Raw genomic sequence first — 17,699 nt, 5'->3', positions numbered from 1 at the left:
TAAAGTCACTTCAAATGTGTTTACATGTGGGAATAGGTTTAATTTTAAAAGAGAAAACTAACAGCTAAACAAAAAGCATGACGATCTACCAGAGGAAATCAAGCACCCATTTATTATAACATTAAACAGACTTCAGTATTCAACTAATATTACATAGTGCACCTTTTAGTAAAGTGTACATTTTGTGGTTAACAATATAGCATAAACAATTTCAGACATTTACCAAAACCCAAGTTAGTAAGTGATTTATATGACAAACTCATTGTGCATATAGATATATGGCTAATTCAGCAGTGTTTGTACTTGTTCACTGCCTCTACTCTTGTTTGTTTATCTCTTCTTTTCCTCTCCTTCCGAGATGACATATTCTGGGCATGCCCTCTTGAACCATTCAGACCAGGAGCCGTCATAAATGCACACACCAGGGTAGCCAAGCAAATGAGCAGCCAGAACCACATGACATGCTGTCACGCCAGTGCTGCAGGTTGCCCACAGTGGACGCTCCAGGTCCACTCCTGCTTCTCTGAACTGCTTGGCCAGATCTGGAGTTCCAAGCTCCTTTCCAGAGTCATCAATAAAAGAGGTGAAGGGCATGTTGATTGCACCTGGGAAATGGCCTGGCAGAATGTCTGTGTGGGGGAGATAGAAGAGTAAACAACCACATCATTACACTTTGTCAAAAAGTAATTTAAAAGCCAATATCCACTTATTGTCTTCCTTTTAGAGACATTTTACATGAGTTGAGCCATGACTGATTTCAACAAAAACCATATGCATTGGTAGGAGTGTATATAATGACTAAAGACTAAATGGCACTCCAAACATGTCTTTTTATGTGATTAACATTATTTTTTTTTTTTTATTTAATGATCAGACCAAAGATGTCAATGTCAAAAAGCGTCTATTTATACCTACAAAGAATTCAGCCATTTCCATGAATATCCAGATATTTGTGAATAATCAAGTTTAACTGTGTAGAATAGCTGATAGGAGAAAACTAGGCTGAAATAAGGAGTGGTTGTTGAACTTTATATTAAATACTCTTGATGCCAGGTTCGTAACATTGCATGTTATCACTATTTGGGGGGGGGGGTTACTGTTACATAAAATAACCTGTTATCAAGCTGGGGGAATACAGCTACAAAATTAAGTGAAGTCAAAGCTTCAAAACTAGCTGCATTAACACAACTGCATTGGGGGAAGTGTGCACATACAACAAAAAACAATAATACTCTCAGGATATGTATATACAGATATAAAAATACACAAACAAGTAAATGAATAAATAAAAATATAATAATTATAATATAATTCACACAGAGCTGCACCATATAAAGGGCCATCCCAAACCAATTAACACTTGAGTGTGAGTGGACTGAATAGACCTTACATAGCATCAGTTCAGGCTCATGATGATCATCGCAGGAAGTGCAACATGAGAAAAAAATAACGTACAAATGTCAAGAGTTATGCTAAATGTTAGATCAAAGCACTCACACACACAGAGTCGCTGAATCTTCGTGTTTAAATATGAAAACCTGCATGTTTATATGCTTTTGTATATATTTTAAATCCATCAAATCTACATACAGCACCTAATCTGTCATTGCTGTATATACTGTTATAATGTGTTTAGGAACGGCCAGTGGAAAAAGAGAGGAATGCTGCAAAACAGGCATGTCCGCAGTGGTGCCAGTGATGCAAGTAACACTTCCTCTGGTTGAGAGATGAGGGTGTCTCATAGCCAACTTTGGCTTTAAGAAGTTGGCTTTAAGAAGTTGGCTGCAACTGTAATTCATTTAGATGTGAAGTGACAATGATTTGGGAGTGGTTAAGGATTAAAGCCTCTGGGGAATTACATACAGTTCACAGGGTGTGGGTTAAAACAACTTTACATCGTGACAAAGTGACAAACCCTGATGTTGAATTTTTTTTTTTCAGTCAATACTGGCTTTGCCAATGTGCATGATGTTGTTTCTGAAACCAGTTACTGATAACACGGCTGCCAAAGGGGGCAAAGGAGAAAACAGATGTTAGACTCACCTAATAATGAATATTTTTACAATACATTTGCCAATTTACTCATTGTTAGACAACAAAATAACACATTTGAGCTCACTGATGGGGTTGTGAAAAGAATGTGAACATAGTCTTATTGTAGACTTACAGTAGGCTGACAGTGAGCCTTTTGTTACTTTCTTCCTTTTGGTCTCTGCTGACAGCCATGTTATCAGTGAGAGCAAGTGAGCAAGAGAGCAACACCTCCAACAACCACATATCAAAAAATCTAAACCGTCAAAAGCAGCCCACTGTACAATAAATTCTGAGACTTCAACTTGTAAATAAATAATTAAATCATAAGTAATAAAGTAAACAATGAAAATAATAAAATATTTGCAGGAAAGTCTGGTAAACTTTACCCTCTCGATGCTCCGGCTCAATCCCACGGAACATGCCCGCAAACCTGGTGTCCACAACCTGGGCCTGCTTGGTCCTGATGTTCTCCAGCACCTCTTCATAGTTCTTCACCCACGACTGATTCAAAGTGGCTTTGAACTCTCTGCGCTCCGGTGTGGCACACTCGGAGGTCAGCGGGTGACCGTCAGTGAGCCAGTTCTTCATGCCACCGTCCAGCACCGACACTATGTTGTGTCCGAACAGCCGGAACATCCACCACACGCGCGGCGCAATGTACGAACCAAAGTCGCTGGTGTCGTAAACGACGACGTGCGTGTCGTTCCCGATGCCCAGATCTCCGACATACTGAGCGAAGTGGCTGCAGGTTGGCACCATGTGATGAAACACCGAGCTCTTGTCCGAACATTCGTCTAAGTCAAAATACTGCGCGCCCGGAATGTGCTGCTGAGCAAATTCTGCTTTCGGGTTCCGCTCCCAGGCAGGTAAGTACCACGAAGTATCGAGGATGCGAAGTTTGGGTCCGACGAGGTTACATTTGACGGCATTTGCGAGCCAGTGACCGGACACTAGAGCGCGGACCTGAGCTGCCATAACCAGGACTAGTGGGAAATGAATACGAGCTGCAGAACCTGATTGTTGTAATCTCCCCCCTCCCTCCTCCAACCAAGTCACCTGTGCTTGAAGATTATTGACACAAATGTCACACTATAATGTTACATCACTTGTATTAATACAGACCAATTATGAACTACTGTTCCCCAGGGCACAGATACATAGGACCACCTTATTTATTCAAGAGTGGGTGCACACTCAAAACACACAAAATTTGGAATCTGGTAGATGCGATTTCCTATATTCTGGTGCATTCTTGAGATGGCCAGCTTGAGAAGGGCAATACATAAATGTGTTCAGATTCATAGCCTTTTGCTTTTTGACTTATTGAGGCAGTAACCTGGGCTTGGGCTTCAGGGCCCCTTGACCTCTTGGGCCTGGTCGGCTCATTCAGTAATCAATTCCATTCCAAACTTGTTTAGTAACCCTGGGAGTCTGAGGGTTCTGCACAGTACCTTAACTGTTCCTATGACTGTTTTTCTGGACAGAGATCTCAGATGTTGTTCCTATGTTGAATCTGTTGGGCTCACTCGGGCCAGTGTTCCCATCACCACTGGGACCACAGTTGCCTTTGCTCCCCACATCTTCTCTAGCTCCCCTCTCCGCAGCCAACATGCCCATGTGGGCCCCATAAGGGTCCGATAATATAGGTTCAAGGCAGGTTTGTCCACAGTTCACCTGTACCCACTAACCTTTCCAGGCTAACTGGGTACTAAGTAGGTAAATTAAGCAAATACCAAGAGTGTCCATGTCATAAGGGTTATATATTTAGGCACGGACCAAAATATATAACTTATGACATGGACACTCTTGGTATTTCTCAAGCTTCTCATGTTCCTCGTGATGTTGTTATATATATCATATGTATATGTTTACACACATCTATCTATCTATCCATCTATTTAAAATTAAAAGAATTTAAAAGAATTATAGAATTTTTAGGAATGTTCATGAAATTGCCCATACTTTGCAGACCATGTTGCAATGTCCCTCCCACCTACATAAGTAAAACGTGTGTTTTAGATGTTTCCCCGCTCCAACACCCCTGAATCAAATTGTCAGCTTGTCAGGAGCCTGATAATGACCACGTTAACTTGAATCAGGTGTGTTAGAGCAGGGGAACATCAAAATACATACAGGGCACTGGGTCTCTAGGACCAGGGTTGAGAAACACTGACCTATATGAGCTTTGAACACTAGAGGGAACTATTGTATCTTCCAAGAAGAAAAGTTCCATCTAAATTCATTTCATGCTCAAATAACATACATTGAAATGAATAAAAGTAAAGTAAAGTAAAGTCTATCCACAGATCATCTCCTTTAAAGAATAATATCACATGTATGTTCCACAAAAATGTAGAAAATTAAGGACACACAAATATTTCTGTGCCAGTATTTAGACACATTTTCAGAAATATGTGTCGATTTGATGAGCCAAAGCTGGAAAACAATATCCACAAAAGGACACGTACTTACATAGGCAGTAACAATATTTGCACACCTATTTGTATTTGTATTTCACCATTTATTGATTTATATAGATGTATTTCTTTATTTTTGATACTGTATGTTATTTAGGAGGGTGGGGTTGGTGCAAATGAGGGGGTTGCAATTTGCAGCTATACCATTGGTTGATCAACATTTGTGTGCTACATGTACTTTGATCCCCACAACACCCACAAAATCTTACATGTCATCATTTTACGTACGGACTAAAAGACGCCAAGGTCTTCTACAGAGAGCAGTCAACTGTCTACACAGCTAATATCACAAACTATGTCAATTCAATTACAAATAAATGACACATAGGCCTGAACCTGTAGGAAAGGGACAACCATTTTCTATATTCTAAGAGGTTGTCAGTCAGTTTTGTTTTCACAGCGGCGTAGCAGAGTCAAATATTTACTGTAGTAGTTACTGATTACAGGAGTTTTCTTTGTCCGTGCAGTAACGTTTATTATAAAAGAAAAGTCAGACAAATGACGAAAGAAGGAATCCATTTATTGGGAAATATTGATATGATCCTTCACAAAGTGCACATTTCTTCCAAGAATCAGTCTTCTCTGGTCTTGAAATTGCTTTGAAAGACGGCTCAAACACTACATTCATGTTATTTTATGGATTTGTGTAGATACACTAAATTGTTAAAGTTCTTTCATGCTGAAAGTTGCAAATCATTTTCTGGCCTCTGCAGGACTACATGGCTCGAAACACGTGGTCTTCATCCGTCTCATTGTCGGCAGCAAACCAAACCGTTCCCTTGTTAAAGTAACATTTAATTCACATCTTCTTTTTCTCCCCCTCTGAGATGATATGTTCTGGATGTGCCCTCTTGAACCACTCGGCCCAGGAGCCGTCGTAAACACACAAACCAGAGTGCCCGAGCAGGTGAGCGGCCAGAACAACATGGCACGCTGTCACACCGGAACCACAGGTGACCCACAGTGGACGCTCCAGGTCTACTCCTGCCTCTCTGAACAAGCTGGACAGGCCTTCAGTTCCCAGCTCCTTTCCAGAGGCGTCCATGAAAGATGTGAAGGGCATGTTGACTGCACCGGGGAAATGGCCTGGCAGTGTGTCTGTGGATGAGAAGAGTATTATGAAAATGTAATGGCAGCATCATTCGAGGAACAGTGGACAGGATTATAATAATAATACCTTTTTAGTGTAATGTCAATCAAAGGATATGAGAGAGAACAAGAATTCCGCCCCTTTTCTGGCCTCTGTTTACGGCCTCACACTAAACCTAAATTCATATGAGGGGACAGTTCAGAGAGACATAAGCGGACATATCTTGGCCTTTATCAGGGGGATGTTTTACTTAAGTTGCTGTAATAATTCATAACAAACCCATCACAGATTAGTTTAGTCACACATCTGATAGGTGTTGGTCTTTGAGTAGAGAATTAAAACCAAAATTGACAGTAACAGTATGACATTCCATAAGGGCCAACCCTAATAACAAATCAAAACAAACAAACAAAATAATAAAATCTGATTGTTCCCTGAAGTTCCCTTCTCCTGCTACTATGTGTATGACTGACATTTCTGATCGTTGTTCTATTCTGTATTGTATATATGTGCACAGAGTGATATTTTAATTGCACTTAAACTGATGTTAAGATGTTTTTAAGAGTTTGAGGGGTTTTATTTCCCACCCAGACACAGAATATCTTTTTAATGACGTGACTTTGCCTGACAGCACACAGAGGAAAGACCTCTCTGAATAGAGTCTCGAGTGCAGGGACGTTAGGTCACTTTATTGCCCCTCATTTAGAAAACGGATGCTGGTTTTAATCTGTTGTTGTAACTGGTGACCCCTCTCACCATCTCTGGGCTCCGGCTCAATCCCCCGGAACCTCCCCGCTGACCGAGCGTCCACAACCTGGGCCTGCTTGGTCCGGATGTTCTCCAGCACGTCTTCGTAGTTCTTCACCCACGACGGGTTCATCGTGGCTTTGAACTCTCTGCGCTCCGGTGTCGTTGTACACTCGGAGGTCAGCGGGTGACCGTCAACGAGCCAGTTCTTCATGCCACCGTCCAGCACCGACACCATATTGTGCCCGAACAGCCGGAACATCCACCACACGCGCGGCGCGCTGTACGAGCCAAAGTCGCTGGTGTCGTAGACAACTACGTGCGTGTCGTTCCCGATGCCCAGATCTCCGACATACTGAGAGAAGTCGCTGCAAGTTGGCAGCATGTGATCGAACGCTGAGCTCTTGTCCGAACATTCGTCTATGTCGAAAAACAACGAGCCCGGAATGTGCTGCTGGGCAAATTCTGCTTTCGTATCTCGCTTAAACTTCGGTAAATACCACGAAGAGTCGAGGATGCGAAGTTTGGGTCCGACGAGGTTAGACCTGACGGCATCTGCAAGCCACTGCCCGGACACCAGAGCACGGACCTGAGCCGCCATGACCAGGACCAGTGGGGAATACGAGTTCCAAACACCAGAGGGAACCTGAGTCCCGATGATGGGTTTCAGACTCGGAAGTCAGATTTTTAGACACCCTGGTGGAAGAAGTACAAAGTACAGATCCATCCTCATCTTATGTGCTTATGACAGCTGAAGTATAGGTTGTCCCTCAGGTGATCCGTCTTTCTACATAGAAATGTACAATGTAAAATAAGAATATTTCAAATAATATCTATCTGTCAGTCTAAACATTGAACATTTCCATGAATAAAATATTTTCATATTTTTCTACATCAAAGTGCTTTGTATGTCTTTATAATGTGTTCCTAATAAACTGGCTGGTGTTGTCCTCTGCTGCTGAAGATAGTCATTCTGCATGTTTTGGTTGTAGCAAGTGGTTATTTGAGTCACTGATGTCTTTTCTATCATTTTGAACCATGTCTCTGCTTTTCTCCATCTCACCTCTGACATTAACAGGGGGATTTTCTCCCAGAATTCTGCCACTCACCATTCTCTGTAAACAAGACGGACAGCAAATGAGAGAGAGGGATTGGTGGAGGGGGAGGCATGGAACTGAATTGGTTAATTGGAGTCACTGCTTCTGTATTATAGATACAACCTTGTTTTTGTACTCAGACAAAGTTCTCCAGCCACTGACTGACCGTCCGTCCAACCAACCGGCCAGCTCTTGGAGACATTTCTATGTTGAGGTAAGATTTTTTATTTTGTTTGCTATAAAATGGATCTGTGACTATTGTAGGAAATTGTAAAGAGGTAATTTTCTCCAATGTTTGTAAGAAATGTGCTGCTATAGGAAATTTTTTATTGTAATAACTGTTAGTGGGAGCAAGTCCATTCCTTAAACACAAAAAGTGCAGATATTAAAATTGAAATTAAAAAAGGGGCCATACATCGGCACACCACAGCGAGTAAATTCACTGTGAATAGCTTTGATAAAACTTTTTAAGTTGAAAGTTGTGAAAACTGTTTCCTTTTCCTCGCTGTTCAGATCTCTGAAGTAATGTTCTTATTGACATTTTCAAAAGCACTTTTCTTTAATTTTTTACAAACTAAATTCACTTACTTTTTGTTGGCAGTAATATCAGTAAAATCAGTGTGAAACACCAGCTATATTTTGACAGATGAAGCTCTTGTTCTTGACCATATGTATGAACAACCAGGATTAAATGAAAATAACCATTAATTCAAAGTAGTATTTATTTGTTATTTACCCTCTGCCCTCTAAACATGACAAGATAATGGGAGAAAAGAACAATATCGCCATTACCTGTATTAACTAACTGGTAGAAATCATGAGATCAATTTCTTAGACACACAGCTTTTTGTGGATGCCGTGAACTGATTTGACGAATCAGGAGAAATTGAATTTCCCAACAGTCATACAGTGTGGTATTAATGACAACCACTAAGAACAAAATGCCAAGCTTTATTTTTGGGCAGAGGAATAATAGAACAGGAGTGACTGCTTCCACGTGAGCAGATGGGCTTGGTTATTGGTCATTACTGTCAGTATGACCATAAGGGGAAATGTCTTACCCACACAAGTCAAATCTGAATACATTCCATTCATGTTCACCACATTAATATACAAAGAGACCTGTGTTAGACTCAGCTGCCCCTTTGCCAAAATTCAGATAATTAACTTACTGGCTCCACTAATGTGAGAACGGTTGGACATCATGTGGAGCAAATGTAAAGGGAGATGAGATATCGGGTGATATGCAGAAGGCCGGCAATATTGTGCATTGTGCTCATTTGTGCATGTTTGCCTGTGTCTGTCTGTCTGTTTGTCTCAAGCCTGAAGTGAAGTTTGTGAAAAATACTTTCTGAAGAACAAGACTTGAGAGTCCACAGCTACCGACTCTATAAGGTGGGCACAGAGAATCAAATATGTTAATTTAGCATACTATAGCTGATTAGCACTATACATGTTTTTGTTCCATTGTTGTTCAAATGCTTCACAATCTATTACTCTTAATCTGTGTGTAACTCTAACAAGTACAACCAATGTCCTCTCTCTTTTCTCTTTCTCTAACAAGACACCACAATAACAAAAGGATGAACCTTCCTGACTATCCTGTTCCAAACTTAGATGTCACCTTGCAAGAAGTGAGTCGTGTCCTCCAGCTCACTTTGAGTCCTGACCTTTATCCTGAGTTCAAAAATGTGCTGGATCAGCAGAGGGCGCTCCTTCAAGAGGCCCAGCAGAATTTAGCAACTAGACTTGCAGACCAGGAGAACTGGGTAACACATCAGTTTAAGAAAAGCCTGCTTTCGTGTGATGACCCCCTGCCAACGTCTACAGCCCTCCCTGTAGTACTTCCTCCATCCAAAGCAAAGAAAAGCACCCAGCTGGAGAGGGCAGCTGCTCTACTATGGGCAGCAGCAAAACTGTACAGTCAGCCCTTGCTTCTGGAGGGCGACGTACCAATGGAGCGCACACAGCAGTCAGAGGTATTTGCTGCTAGTCGGATTCCTGGAAGGACTCAAGATCAAATCAAGGTAAGGACAAAGATGGAGGGAGTGGGTTTTCAGGCAGCAGATTTATATTTGTCAAGGGGAATCTTCAGCATTGAATTAAAACATGATACAAGTACAAACAAAATCTAATGTGCAGCTTTTTAATTTCCAGGTCTACCCTGATAGTCTACATGCCATCATCACCTGTGTTGGAGGAGTCTTCCCTGTTGACATACTCTGGCGTCCCAGCACCGGTGGGCCATTAACTGCGCGACCAGTCATTGACATCTACAACCAGCTGGCTCAGGTGATGGATGAACCCAGTGCAGGAAAACAGAATGATCCTTCAGCCATTTGCAACCTCTCAGCTCTGGAGCGTAAAACCTGGGCTGGCATCAGGGAACAGATCCTGGGAAAAGGAGGGGAAGCAGCAGAGTCATTGGGGCTGATGGAAAGTGCTGTGCTAATACTCTGCCTGGAAGACCAGAATGCCCCCTCTGATGTGGCAGATATCCTAAATTCAGTGAGGTTGGGAGGAGGAGACAGTCCATGTTTGAGATACTATGATAAGGTATTGACACACACACACACACACACACACACACACACAATGTCAAGATAGAAGACAGATGCCAAATTGTTTATGTCGATATTCCTTTATTTTACTAACATCGTTTTTTTCTTTCTTTCTTTTTGACAGGTGGTAAACCTGGTGGTATTCAAGGATGGAACTGCTGGAATGTTATATGAGCACAGTGCATTGGATGGGATGGTAGCTGTGCTTGTGACTGAGCGTGTGTATAATTTGTCTGAGACAGCCGACCTAAAACTAGTCCAGACTGCACCTGAAAATGTGAATGGGTCTGTCACATCAAATCATTTTAATTTTGTCTCCCCAACTTCTCTAACATTCCCCTTGCAAGATCTTAACATCCCCAAAGCAAGCCCTGATGTAAAAACAGCTCACCCAGTTCTCACTTTTGATTTGCCCTCCTATCCTGACGTGTTTTCTACTATCAGAGGACATAGAGGCTTGTATGATGCCTGGATTAACTTCTCTTTGCAACTTTCCCTGAGGCAGACTCTTGGGGAATCTGCTGCCAGTCACATACTTGTCACACCTACTCATATGCGCCACTACAAACATGGTCGGTGTGATCCTACATACTCAATCACCATGAATTCTCAAAGGTTAGTTGGAGCCTTGGCATCTTGCATTGGCCCAGATAACACAATGCATTACACTACTGACATCCTACACTTGTTCCATGTTGCATTTTTGGAGCACAAGAGTCTCATCAAAAACACTAAAAGTGGTCATGGTATTGGTCCTCATCTAGCTGCCCTGCGTCACATTTTGCCATCTGACAATCCACTGAAGAAGTTTCTGGACCCCTTTGGATGTCCGTCTATTTACCTAACAGGTTCAGATCTGATGGAGGGTGTAGAGTGTGGTGTAGGCAATGTCTATGCCCAAGATCAGCTGGCTGTTGCCTACCTTGGAAGAAGAGACAAGGTTCAAATCGTGATTAATGGGAAAGGGAGCTTTGCACCAGTAATGAAGAAACTTCAGGAAAATTTGAAGATAAATTTGAAGTTAGTGATGCTACTAGCTGTGAGATATGCGATTGCAAGTCAAATGGGAGCCCTGGAGCATCTGTTCCAACAGGGTCAAACAATGAAAGTGAATGGAGATACACACCACCGTTCAGAGAGCCCAAACAGTGCGAAAATCACGGCTGATTCTACCTCAGGCATGAGCCCGGACTATACTATAGTGATCCATGGTGGAGCCGGAGAAGATATGATGCTTAACACCCATGTGATAGGAGTTATTGAGTTTGCTCTACAGACATCTTTAACCCTTGGATCCCAAATCCTTCAACAGGGTGGCAGTAGTCTGGATGCAGTGCAAAGGTCAGTGGAAGCTCTGGAAGACTGCTTCCTGTTTAATGCAGGTAAAGGCGCAGTATTTAATAAAGATGGGATAAATGAATTGGAAGCAACAATTGTAGATGGCACCACAAGGAAATCAGGATCTGTTGCATGTGTGAAAAGTGTGAAGAACCCAATAAAAGCAGCCAGATGCATCATGGAGAAAAGCTCACACTCACTCATCGTGGGAGATGGGGCTGAGGAGTTTCTGCAAGTGTCAGCGGAGAAGGAGATACCAGTTGGGCGTGATTATTTCTACACTGATATACGTCACAGAGAGTTGACTGCAAAGCTCAGTGGAGGAAATACCTCAAAAAACAAAAATCACCCTCAAACAGTTGGAGCTGTGGCCTTGGATCGTTGGAATGGGTTGGCTGCTGCATCCTCCACAGGTGGGTTAGCAGGAAAACTGAAGGGGCGGGTTGGGGATACAGCAGTAGTAGGAGCAGGAATATATGCTGATGACAAGTTAGCAATCACCTGCTCTGGAGATGGAGATGTATTTCTAAGGCATACAGTTTCCCAGAAAATAGCCAGTCTCTACCATCACAAAGGCTGTAGCCTTAGGCAGGCATGCAGAGAGGTGCTTGCTGAAGATGTGAATGATGTCTGTGCAGGTATTATTGCTGTTGACACTAAAGGTGAAGCCATCATTGAAACAAATGCTGGTGTGATGTTTGTGGCCTCCGTGATAGATGGCATTTCACGTGTGGAGGTCCTCAGGCCCCTGAAAAGTTTCTCTAGTGTGATCTGGGAAACAGATGAGCTGGTTGCATACCTGAATCCCAATCCCTGGATCCCTGGATCAACCATTCTGACAAGAAAATCTCTCAGTGGGCCAAACAGCATCTTCCACTTGGCCACGCCTGATTTTGTGGCTATACTAGAAGGAGCCAGAGCTGTGTCAAACTTACTATGTGAGCGTTTGGGAGTTCATCGCTGTGCCTTGGTTTTCAATCCAAACCCTGATCATCCAGCACAAATCAGATTGCTCCCACTTCATGGCCTAGATGCAAAGTGGCAGCCCCATCTTGCTAGTGAAGAGGAATTCCATGCTTACGATCCTGGCTACTGCAATTCAAAAAGTGGCCCCAGGTGGGATGATGAAGCACTAGCCCAAGTCCAAGCTGAGATCAGAAACAAATTACCAACACCAAATGCACCCTCATGCTTTGACTTTATTGGGGACCCTTGCAATGATAACCTATTCAGCCGTATTGTACGTGGTGAACAGCAACAGTGGAGAGTGTGGGAAGACAATGAGCATGTTGCTTTCCTTACACCATATCCCAACACTCCTGGACTTACTGTTGTCGTACCACGCAAACCTCTATCCAGTGACCTCTTCAGATTAGACAAAGCTGACTACAAAGCAATGATCTTAGCAATTCATAAAGTTGCCGGTCTACTGGAAGAGGGGATGAGAGCTCGAGGTGTTGCACTGATCTTTGAGGGGTTTGAGATTGATTATGCTCATGCCAAGCTGATCCCTCTGGTAGCCCCGCCTAATGGAACCCAGCCTGCTGAGCTGCAACCAGAATATTTTCAAAGCTACCCTGGATATGTGTCATCATTGGATGGTTCAGCTGCTGATCCTGAGGTCCTTGAAAAAACCCACTCAAAAATCACCAGAAGTAGGCCTCCTCATTCATGGGCTAACCCTCACTCCCACTCCACACTTGCCATCAAGAGCCAGTGGTATCGCAACATGTTCCAGATTCAAAACACTCTTTTCCACAGCACAGTGGAATATTTCCACAGTTCCTGCCGTTATGCCTATGCCCTGACTCCTCTCACCACAGACACCATCTCCTCACCAATGGGTCTGGGGTCTGACTCAGAACCAGTTTCTATTAATCTGATGGGACAGGACATCTACCTGGCAGACTCAATGCAATTTGTTCTTGAGTACTTTCTTCGCTTCCAAGAGAACCTGCCAGGGACCTACTACATATCACCCAGCTTTAGAGGTGAAGATCCTGATGCCACACACCTGAATCAGTTCTACCATGTGGAGTGTGAACTGTTGGGTGACATGGACAATGCCATTTCCACAGCAGAGGGATACCTGGCTCATCTCACCAAGTCCATGTTGAAGAATCACCCAGGAATAATTATCGACACTGCTGGAAGCCTTAAACATGTTACTGCTATTATGAGTAAGCTGAATGAAAAAAATGGACTACCAAGAGTGCCTCTTGACCAAGCTATCCCCATGATGCCATCTGCTGACTGTGTAGAGTGGGTCCAAGATGGTCAGCCCCAGTTTGGCAGAAAACTCACACGCAAAGGAGAGCGGGTTTTGATAGAAAAATATGGTGGTGCTGTTTGGCTGACTGAGATGGATCATCTGGGAGTCCCCTTCTACCAGGCATATGTGGTGGGTACTGGCCAATCCAAAGCCAAAGCTGCTGACCTTCTGTTAGGGCTGGGTGAGACTGTGGGTCTTGGTGAACGTCATTCCACCCCTGAAATGGTACAGGAGGCTCTCAGACACCATACAGTACCTGAGCAGTCCTACAAATGGTACATTAACATGCGACAAATAAAACCGCTCCTCACCAGTGGGTGGGGCATGGGGACAGAGCGCTACTTGTGTTGGCTGCTTCAGCATGATGACATTAGAGATGTACCTATCATACCTAGGATGAAAGGAATGAAATACATGCCTTGAGTATTACTTCTACTGGTATGTTCAGGTCATAACTGTAGATGTAATAGACTTGAGTTCAAAGAAGTTGAGGTAAAAAAAATGTATAGTGTATGGATTAGGCATCCAAGGTGGGGGAGTTTCTTTTATAACATCATAATTACTGTGTTCATGATCACAGCAAAAAGGACTATCCTTGGTCCTGTCTGACCCTTGTGTTACACAAAATGGGAAGCATCATTCCAGAAAAAGAAGTTTTGTATCATAATTAGTCATTCTTAACATTATTTAATTGTACACTAAATGGTGGCTTTCTTACTGGCAAAGCTATAATAACAAGCTATGTAACTGTGACTTGAAAATGCATAAAACTGTAAGTATAGCCTGAATTTTTTGTAACATCATACCTTTGTGCAAGAATTATTTAATATAGACAAAATGACATGGCATACATATATAAATTGCAGTCATTGCAAGGACACCATTAATTGAAGCATTTGTTTGAATCCTAATTATTGACCTTGATCTTTTACAAATAAATTCTTTGTCTCTGGACCATGTATTTTTTTTGTCTCACTTTTCTATCAGACTGACTTTCCATGTGTTTATTTGATTAATTAAATTCATATAATGTAGATTATGAAATATTTTCATGTAGTATCTAATTATAATGTTTGAACCTAAAAACAATTAAAAAGCCAAATAAATACCAGTAACAATTAAATTACAGACCAGTGGAACATAATGACAACTTCTGTTTCAAGCTGTCATGGTGTGAGAATAGTTAAATAATAGTAGACTGACTGGCTCTATGTCAGTCTCTCACGTTGAGCCACAACAATTACTTAATTTCTTATGCTCCCATACCTGTGCAATGAGCTACATGTTGCTGTGCCGTCCATTGATCTACCCAGTTGAATGGAACACAAGATCCTTATAGAGAGTCCTTTTAACATTGAACTTATAATATTTGTTCATGCAACCTCAAATAGTATTGGTTTGTGTGACACAAAGACAATTTATTGTGTACATAATTGTTCAAATTATGCATTGACTAGGTCAAATGACATGTTTAGTAACATCACACATTGATTAGTCCACACAATCAAATTCATACACTTACACTAAGATAGAGAATCTTACAGTGCGGGTGCATATAAGTGTTCAGGAGAAGAAACCTTAAACATGTAGATTAATGTCATATTATTATTATTATTTAGTGCAACCTTCATTTACCCCTCTGTAATATTTATAAAAATGTCTTCTTCTGAAGGCTGTTGACAGTCAAATTGTTACCACCAGCGGTATCACAGAAATGTTAAGAATAAATCAAATCTGTGGATACCAAACATGTCATGCTAGTTTACTAATAGAGGAACTAAATATAATATATACTGTATATATATAATATAATATATAATAATGCTTCCTATTTGAACTTTCCTTACCAAGAAGTATACAACAGCTCGCTGACACATCTGGTAACCACAAATTCAGTTTCATAATAATACTTGTACTTGAGTAATATATTACACTTTCCACCTTTGTTGATTCATACAACCAGAACTAAGCTCAACATCAAAAAAGGACACTTTGAAATTAAATGAGAGATAAACCCTAAATACATCATGTCAAAAGAAACCAGATTAGGCTACCAGTGTAACCATATATATATAAAAACAGAAAACAACCCACATAAAACCACAAAAACAAAAAATAGAAATAAGAGACAATTGTAAAAGATAGACAATAAGACTGACACAGAAAGTTTAAAAATTTGGTGGTCACTTTGTGGATTTAAGAATACATACTGCACTTAGAATTAATCTGAATCAATGGATTGATTAAACTGACAGAACATGGGATGCCAGGATACTCTAGAAAATGTATATCAAGAAAATATACATACCGTACCTTAAAAAAAGAAGAAAAAAAGAAGCACAACCCGGATGTAAAATTGAGCAGCTCACTATTTGTTTCCGGTATCACAGTGGATACTGACCCCCGGCTTGAGCAGAGTCGTGTTTCTCCATGAAGACACATCTTTAAGGTTTTATTTCTCAAACGTATGTTTTGCTTCCATTTCTTTGATGTGCTCGTGTATGTGTTTGCCTCCTCTGTATAAGCGCCTGTTTTTATGAACGTGTTCTGTTTTCCGGGCCACTTAAAGGTAAGGTCAGGCTAATTTGACAGCTAGCTTGTTGTCGCGTTGAGCTAACAAGTCTGACTTTCCAGTTAGCCGGCCATTTTTTTAAAGACAGAGAACATACAGAGAGGAACTCGGCAGCACGCTGTCACGGTGTTTTTACTCCGCTCCACCCTTGGTCAGCTTACAGTTATTGTTGAGTGAGAAGACAGACAGCCACGGTGATTCACGGGCCACATTTTCATGTTCGCTAGTGCTGTAGTTAGTAAAGGTAACGCCACAGCTGAGAAACTACTTGTAAACCTGTTTCATAAAAAATATCCGGGTGGTAATACTACTAATATTCATTTTTCGTGGATGTATTTGGTAATTATTAAGCTCTTGCATCAATACACTTATATACGGGAACTCGGTACGAGTTTGTCGTTAAATAAAATGTAGGTTGTTCTCTCTTTTTGTTCCTATATGGCTCCAGAATGTTAACATAAATAACGCTTTCTCTCACTCACCCACACACACACACACATACACTGCCTCTCCTTCTATTGCTAGTTAAAACATAAATGAGACACATGAGGCTCTTTTATCTGACCTGGTATTAACATCTGTCCTGAGTGATAATTTAGTGGACATTTACTACAGGCATGAGCACTCTGAATGCACCTAATTTGTCCTGACTGTCTCTCAAAATCATATAACCAAAATATAATTAATAGGTGGTTTTAGTAGGTCATCTCATTCCTGAGCATGCGTGAATGCAATTTGTCTTCAGGACACATTTAATGTCCATGTTCTCAGCTGACATCATCTGACCTGCTGCAGTTTCACAGTGTTTATACACTTATACATAAGAGCCCTTATGTTGATTTTTTTTGTGGCCACTGTCACTTTGTTGATAATGATTAACAGATAATTTCATTTTTCTAATAGTTAAAATCCAAGTTTATGTTAAAGCAGCTCAATTTGTGCTTGATCTCCTCCTGAATCTTAGTTTCTCTCTCTCTGCTGGGCACTTGCACAACCACAGATGGACACACGAACACAGTGACAGTACATTCTGTACAGTCGGAATAGAATCGAACGTGACAGATTTGTATTTGAAAACAGCACGGTTGCAGAGAGATCTGATCACATGTGTTCACAGGAGATGCATCATGAATGCATGTTAATGCTAGGTGTGAACAATCACACTTGGCACTTGTAATTAGATCTGTCAGGAGAAATGTTATTACCAGGTCTGAACGGAGTCATTAACCACCTCTGCTCTCCTGCACACAGGTGTCAGGGTGTCCCCCCTCTCCATGTGTGGTCCCTAATGGGCGGCTGGTCTCGCAGTGCCGTGCTGGAGCTCTACCGGGCGTTGCTCCGTGCAGGGCGTCACCTTCAGTACACTGATCGTAATTACTATCGCCGGGCTGTGACTCGTGAGTTTCGCCGCTGCCAAGCCCTGACGGTACCTGAAGACAAAGAGGGCGCACTGAAGAGGGGCCAGTTCTTCCTTAGCAGCCGACTGGGTGGGCTTATGTAGGGGGAAAGGG

The 17,699-nt window shown here is 41.8% G+C and overlaps 4 protein-coding genes across 4 annotated transcripts; 2 read left to right on the top strand and 2 right to left on the bottom strand.

The window, feature by feature from the left end:
• Positions 1–93: 93 nt before the first annotated feature.
• On the bottom strand, positions 94–3,068 carry LOC131475446 (thiosulfate sulfurtransferase-like). The gene is made up of 2 exons (XM_058653570.1): positions 2,421–3,068; positions 94–629 (listed from the first exon to the last, which is right to left on the bottom strand). Exons 1-2 carry the CDS (start codon positions 3,007–3,009, stop codon positions 331–333), a joined length of 888 nt encoding a protein of 295 aa, XP_058509553.1. The 5' UTR covers positions 3,010–3,068; the 3' UTR covers positions 94–330.
• Positions 3,069–5,015: 1,947 nt separating this feature from the next.
• On the bottom strand, positions 5,016–7,051 carry LOC131475445 (3-mercaptopyruvate sulfurtransferase-like). The gene is made up of 2 exons (XM_058653569.1): positions 6,358–7,051; positions 5,016–5,609 (listed from the first exon to the last, which is right to left on the bottom strand). Exons 1-2 carry the CDS (start codon positions 6,947–6,949, stop codon positions 5,311–5,313), a joined length of 891 nt encoding a protein of 296 aa, XP_058509552.1. The 5' UTR covers positions 6,950–7,051; the 3' UTR covers positions 5,016–5,310.
• Positions 7,052–7,144: 93 nt separating this feature from the next.
• Positions 7,145–14,562, top strand: si:ch211-256m1.8 (uncharacterized). The gene is made up of 5 exons (XM_058653568.1): positions 7,145–7,659; positions 8,768–8,840; positions 9,010–9,472; positions 9,603–10,001; positions 10,131–14,562. Exons 3-5 carry the CDS (start codon positions 9,029–9,031, stop codon positions 14,037–14,039), a joined length of 4,752 nt encoding a protein of 1,583 aa, XP_058509551.1. The 5' UTR covers positions 7,145–7,659; positions 8,768–8,840; positions 9,010–9,028; the 3' UTR covers positions 14,040–14,562.
• A 1,415-nt stretch (positions 14,563–15,977) lies between these two features.
• LOC131475114 (mitochondrial ribosome and complex I assembly factor AltMIEF1-like) lies at positions 15,978–17,689 on the top strand. The gene is made up of 2 exons (XM_058652984.1): positions 15,978–16,081; positions 17,440–17,689. The coding sequence occupies exon 2, from the start codon at positions 17,477–17,479 to the stop codon at positions 17,687–17,689; it is 213 nt and encodes a 70-aa protein (XP_058508967.1). The 5' UTR covers positions 15,978–16,081; positions 17,440–17,476.
• The last annotated feature ends 10 nt before the right edge of the window (positions 17,690–17,699 follow it).

This window comes from Solea solea, chromosome 16, assembly GCF_958295425.1.
Source record: "Solea solea chromosome 16, fSolSol10.1, whole genome shotgun sequence".
NCBI classification, from domain to species: Eukaryota; Metazoa; Chordata; class Actinopteri; order Pleuronectiformes; family Soleidae; genus Solea; species Solea solea.
The sequence above is the reverse complement of the archived record's forward strand: the minus strand, read 5'-3'. Positions and strand labels throughout refer to the sequence as shown.